Source organism: Chroicocephalus ridibundus, chromosome 5 (genome assembly GCF_963924245.1).
Source record: "Chroicocephalus ridibundus chromosome 5, bChrRid1.1, whole genome shotgun sequence".
Taxonomy (NCBI): Eukaryota; Metazoa; Chordata; class Aves; order Charadriiformes; family Laridae; genus Chroicocephalus; species Chroicocephalus ridibundus.
This window is the reverse complement of record NC_086288.1, coordinates 52,838,260-52,844,271: the sequence shown is the minus strand read 5'-3', so window position 1 is coordinate 52,844,271 and position 6,012 is coordinate 52,838,260. Positions and strand designations below refer to the sequence as shown.

General features: G+C 48.2%; 1 protein-coding gene across 1 annotated transcript; it reads left to right on the top strand.

Annotated features, from left to right (window-relative positions):
• The first annotated feature begins 1,281 nt into the window (after window positions 1-1,281).
• Window positions 1,282-2,365, top strand: LOC134516293 (C-C motif chemokine 5-like). The gene is made up of 3 exons (XM_063336298.1): window positions 1,282-1,505; window positions 1,741-1,849; window positions 2,034-2,365. Exons 1-3 carry the CDS (start codon window positions 1,397-1,399, stop codon window positions 2,125-2,127), a joined length of 312 nt encoding a protein of 103 aa, XP_063192368.1. The 5' UTR covers window positions 1,282-1,396; the 3' UTR covers window positions 2,128-2,365.
• Window positions 2,366-6,012: the final 3,647 nt, after the last annotated feature.

Genomic DNA, 6,012 nt, shown 5'->3' with positions numbered 1-6,012 from the left:
CTGTGTTCCAGCTTGTGGCCGTTGCCCCTTGTCCTGTCACCAGGCATCACTGAAAAGAATCTGGCCCCGTCCTCTTGACACCTGCCCTTTAGATATTTATAAGCACTGATGGGATCTCCCCTCAAGTCCTCTCTCTCCAGGCTAAAGAGACACAGGTTTCTGGTGTCATAGGTGTCAGGGAGGAGAGAGGGTATTAAGAGTAGGAGCTGGAGGGAGGAGAGGATTCTGCTGGCACCCACTGAGATCAGCTCACTGCAGCCTTGCAGGTGAAACCCTGAGAAGATCATAGCATGACTGAAAAGAGGAAGCATTTGCAATGGCAGAGGCTAACACCCAAATGCCCCCACCAGTGCACACTCCAAAAGAAAGCTGCAAAACTTGCTGCTTCCTTCTTTTTAATTGCTTTTTCTGGCCTTGCCCTGCTTTTTCTCAGGCCTCTGGCCATGGAGATTCGTGCCCCTGCCTGGCTCTTGATAAGCAACTTCCCCTTCTGTGGTCTCTTTGCCTTCTCCAGCTCAGCAAAACTGGGTGATCCTAGTCATTTTCTTGGTATGATGCACTCATTTTCTTTCCTTGAAACTCTTGGGGGACAAAATGGGGGCAGCGGGAGCAGGGAACGAGCATCATGCAGAGAAGAGCCCTGCAGCCACCCCACCTCCGGCCTGGCTTATGGTTCCCTTGGCCCTCAGAGGACCATGAAGTCACGGAATAAAATCATAGAATCGTTTAGGTTGGAAAAGACCCTTAAGATCATCAAGTCCAACCATTAACCTAACACTACCAAGTCCACCACTAAACTATGTCCCCAGGTGTCATGTCTACACATCTTTCAAATACCTCCAGGGTTGGTGACTCAACCACTTCCCTGGGCAGCCTGTTCCAATGCTTGACAACCCTTTCAGTGAAGACATTTTTTCTAATATCCAATCTAAACCTCCCCTAAATGGTGCAACTTGAGACCATTTCCTCTCATCCTATCACTTGTTACCTGAGAAAAGAGACTGACTCCCACCTCTCTACAATCTCCTTTCAGGTAGTTGTAGAGAGTGATAAGGACTCCCCTGAGACTCCTTTTCTCCAGACTTAACAACCCCAGTTCCCTCAGACGCTCCTCGTAAGACTTGTTCTCTCTTGAATCTGAAAGTCACAGCCCCATGGCCAGCACTTCCCCTTCTGTGGTTTCCTGGCCATCTCCAGTTCAGCAAAACTGGGCAATCCTGGCATAATTTCCCTGATATGATGCACTTGTTTTGTTTCCTTGAAACCCCGTGCCCACCCAGTGGCCAGGGAATAAAAGGAGAGCAGCAGCAGCAGCGGCCAAGCATCGTGCAGAGGAGACCCCTGCAGCCACCCCAGCTCCAGCCCCATTCACGGCTTCCTCAGCCCCTGCAGCACCATGAAGGTCCCTGCAGTCGTCCTTGCCGTTCTGCTCCTCGTGGCCACCTGCTCACCAGCTGAGGCCCGTCTCGGTGACTCCAGCTTTGCTGCATCCACCCGGAAGACAGGTTTGCTGTCCCTCCCCGGGAGAGAGCCCCGTCCCCATTGATGGGACCCTCATGTCCATGGGGAGGGCTGGGAGCAGGTGGGACATCACCAGTGCTGGGACTCAGACTCGGGGACGGAGGCTTCCAGGGGGTGTCCCTGGGGGATACACAGGGGATGACGAATCCCCTGGGAGCCTCAGGCAGAGCCTCCGCCACACTGTGGGGTCTTACTGGGGTGGTCTCTCTGCCCCCACAGACACCATCCCCACCATGTGCTGCTTCAGCTACAGGCACCGCCCCATTCCGCGCAGAACCATCGCCTCCACCTACACCACCAGCAGTATCTGCCCCCTGCCCGCAGTGGTGTGAGTACCAAACACTGTCAGGGGTCGAGGTGGGATGGCCGGGGCAGCACCCCAAGCGTGGCCAAGGGTAGCCATAAGGGGGAAGGGGGCACAACCAGGGGCACCCAGGATGCTGCCAGCAAGACCCAGTGCAGACACCTCATTATCCCAGCTGAGCACCCCAATGTTGGTTTTCTCCTGGCAGCCTCGTCACCAAGACGGGGCTGAATGTGTGCGCGGACCCCCAGGCATCCTGGGTGAAGGAGTATGTGAAGCACTTCCAGATGCAGAGGCACTGACCCTTCCTCACTACCATCCCAGTGCAGTGGGCTCGGCACCCAGCACCAGATGCACAACAGAATGCTCGAGCTGCATCCTTCTTCAAGGGGAAAACTTATTCTGATTGACGTATATTTGTTAAATGAAATTTTGTTTGCTAACAAAGTAAAAATACAAAAATGATTTAAAGATATCAACATGCTTGTTAATGCGACATCAAGAGTTTTGATGCCTAAATAAAGTCTTTGGATTATCAAACCCTTTGGGTGTCTCTGAAGTTCCTGTTGAAGCCCTGACACGAGAGACATCTGTGGTCTCCCAGAAGGAAGGGAAAGACACCCTGGGAAACATCTAACACGTCACTTTCCAACTGGGGCAGACTTTTGGCTAAGGTTAAAAGGTTCACAGACATCACTTCAGTACACCCTCAGTAGGGTCCTGGGGAGGCCAAGTGAGGGCATATATGGACAAAGTTAGCAGCACCCTTGCAAACCCACCACACTTCCCCTGCCTGCCCTGCATTTTGCCTGGCTAGGCTCAGCCTGCAGACCCTATTGCTGGGATAGAAGATGGAGATGAGAAAGGCCATAAAACAGCTTTCATTTCCAGAGTTCTGCAACAGAGTATTTGAAACGCTGGGGAGTCTCTATTACTCGCAAAAAATTTTAGATGTATATAGAATATGTGAAGGCGCAAATTTAACGGTGAACTAGTTTGGTAAAAACTGAAGCCAGAAGCAGCTGGTCCAGCTCTTACACTGACTCTTAAAGGAAAAGATGTCCTGACACTGTACTCAGAAGAATGTAACTTAAATCACGTTCAAGCCTCTGAATGTAAGCTTCAAAGTCCTCCCCTCTTTTATTCTCCCAGGAACCATGGGCTGTTCCATAAGTGCAATTAAACTTTCTTCCGTCTTTCTTTTCACCAAGACTTTCTCTGATTTTTTTACTACTTTGCAATGTCATCCTCATTCCAAATTTCTCTAATTTTGTTTTTAAAGTGAGCAGAGGGCAGAAGAAAGACTTCTGAAATTGGTCTACATGATGTTTTCTTAATGTTTCTTTTTTAATAAGGATAACAAAGAATGAATACACAAAAAACAATGGTCCATCAACTCAGCTACAATCTCTGGAACAATTCAAACAATAGAGTCCACAATAGCTTAACATTTCCACTGCTTGTATCAGTTTTGGCACAGTCTCAGGGATTCAGCTGAGCTGCTTTTCAACTGTGCTAAGGAAAACTGAAGAGAAAATTTGCCCCAAAGTGCACAGGAAAGGGAAACGTTGGAGTTGATTTCCCATCACCCCCACTGCATAGAGGTGCACTCTATGATGAGTTTGGCCTCATCAACACCAATGTAAATCCAAAGTCTCTACACAGAAGTCCATAGAGTTATTTTGGCTTTTTACCTGTGGGAGTGAAGCACTTGGACCAGGACATACAGAACAATACCAAGCAGTGGTCACTTGACACAGACATAAGAGGACTGAAGAATGAGACCCAAAAAGCCAGCATAAGAAAACTAATGGTGCTGCATCCCTTACCTATTTCTAAAAATGTTCCCAGTGTAGCTCGAAAACTTGAGCAAAGAAGTGAATAAAGCTATGCATAACTACGCTTAATACAAGAAAAAAAGTGGGAACCTGAAAGAGTTTATATAGCATGGAGGTTGAATTTTTTTGCAGAGAGCCTGAAAACTCAATCAATACTTCAAATGACAGACAAGACGAAACCATCTGTTCCAGAATGACTCAACGATGCATATATACACTGTAATAATGAGACTAAAAGAAGTTCTAGATCCTAAAATTGATGTGGAGAGCCTTGCAAGATTTGCATAGGGCTGATGGGCTTCTTTTCCCATCACCATTTCACTATACTTCAATGTATACTTCAATGCTCACTTCAATTGCTCTTCAATGCAACGTATACTGCAATACTTTTGCCCACTTCAGCAATTTAGCAACAGCTTCTAGGTTCATATGACCGAGAATCTCTGCACTGATTTAGGAAACTCTGGAAGAGAAAAGACAAGATGTTTATATTGCTTACAAAGCAAAAATGAGAGTCCAGTGAAAATCCTCCCCAGTGCATTGTTCTCAGAAATCTCATTATAGTTTAGGCAATCTATTTGTTTTCATATGACTAATTTATAATGCATGAAGGCTTGGTGTTGACAGTACTACAGAGCTATGCTTTAATTTGCTCAAGGTCACACATGAGATCTGAGGTGAATTTATGAAGCGATCTTTTGCCTCCACCACCAGCTAGGCTCAGGAAAGTAACCCCACCACTATCTTACTAAACAAACTCAACACAGAAATACCCAACTATGCCGAAGACCTAGTACTACACAAGCTTGCAGTGTGCAAAAGAGAAGACGACAAGAGAAGGAACAGCTTTCTTCGCCACCTTCCCCTCAGAATCACCCACCTGGAGTGTGTTCTGCATCTTCTGCGCTTCTTTCATAGCAGCATTCAATTTTAGCAGATTTTTTTTTCAACTGGGGAGGATATATACCAACCCTGCATTAAATATTGGTCATTTTTGCTGCATCATGGTTTTTTTTCTTAATATGGGTTGACTTAATCACCTCCAAAGATTTCCTGTTGCCTACTGTAGTTCTCGACTGCCCACCTGAGGAGGAAGCACTGTGAGGGGAGACTGGTGCCATGCAGGATAGGGCACTCCTGCCCAAGAGCTGCACTCTCAGCACACACTATCAGCCTCGGGGCCATTCTTGTAGGTCACCCCTTGATAACTACCCAATATACTCGTTACTACTACCACATTCCTCCTCCTCCTCACATCATCAAACCCTACATGCTGTCCTGGGTAGAAGTGTCAGAGAGTCATAGAATGGTTTAGGTTGCAAGGGACCTCAAAGATCATCTAGTTCCAACCTCCCTGCCACGGGCAGGGACACATCCCACTAGACCAGGTTGCTCAAGGTCCCATCCAGCCCGGCCTTGAACACTTCCAGGGATGGGGCATTCACAGCTTCCCCGGGCAACCTGCTCCACCGTCTCACCATGCTCATAGTGAAAACTTTCTTCCTGATACCTAATCTAAATTTACCCTCTTCCAGTTTGAAGCCATTACCCCTCATCCTATCACTACACACCCTGCTCAAGAGTCCCTCCCCATCTTTCCTGTAGGCCCCCTGTAAGTATTGAAAGGCCGCTATAAGGTCTCCTCGGAGCCTTTTCTTCTCCAGGCTGAACAACCCCAACTCTCTCAGCCTGTCCTCACAGGAGACGTGCTCCAGCCCTTTGATCATCTTTGTGCCCCTCCTCTGGACCCGCTCCAACAGGTCCTTGTCCTTCTTGTGCTGAGGACTCCAAAGTTGGATGCAGTCCTCCAGGTGGGGTCTCACCAGAGCCGAGTAGAGGGGGACCAAGGGAGGACAGAGTCCTTCTTCCTCTCATAGGGAGTACTGGGGAACTGGTCCCCATTCTTGCCTTCCAGCCTTCCTGAGCTGCCTTTCTTTTTTTGTATACTCTTGAACTCTCTGCTAGTATCTGAAAACTTTGTTCGATCAGAGGCATGGTGTTTAGACCCATACGCCCCCTTTTCCTCGCACAGCTGATAGCAACACCTCGCTGAGGGGCACACAGGGTGCAGAATGTTCACTGTAGTTATTACAGGCTGCAAAAAAAACCCTACAAAAGCTGCCACATCCAACATATTTCCACATTTTGTGAAGCAAACACTGAGGGGAATGACACGAAGCCACTCGAAGAGAAACAGCCCAAACCTAATTCTTCTCACGCTACCCAGACCCCAAAACTAGGCACTGGATTTTCGACCTACAACGCGTTTTCTGCCTGTTGTCCCTCCACAAAACACACCCCTTTCCTTCGCCCAGGAGGGCGCGGAGCCCGCACCTCAGCGGCCGCCCG

Excerpts from the sequence above, each read along its gene's own strand:
- LOC134516293 (XM_063336298.1), top strand. The coding sequence starts at position 1,397 with ATGAAGGTCCCTGCAGTCGTCCTTGCCGTTCTGCTCCTCGTGGCCACC. Across the intron at positions 1,506-1,740 it reads TGCATCCACCCGGAAGACAG|ACACCATCCCCACCATGTGC; the intron begins GTTTGCTGTCCC and ends CTGCCCCCACAG. Across the intron at positions 1,850-2,033 it reads TGCCCCCTGCCCGCAGTGGT|CCTCGTCACCAAGACGGGGC; the intron begins GTGAGTACCAAA and ends TTCTCCTGGCAG.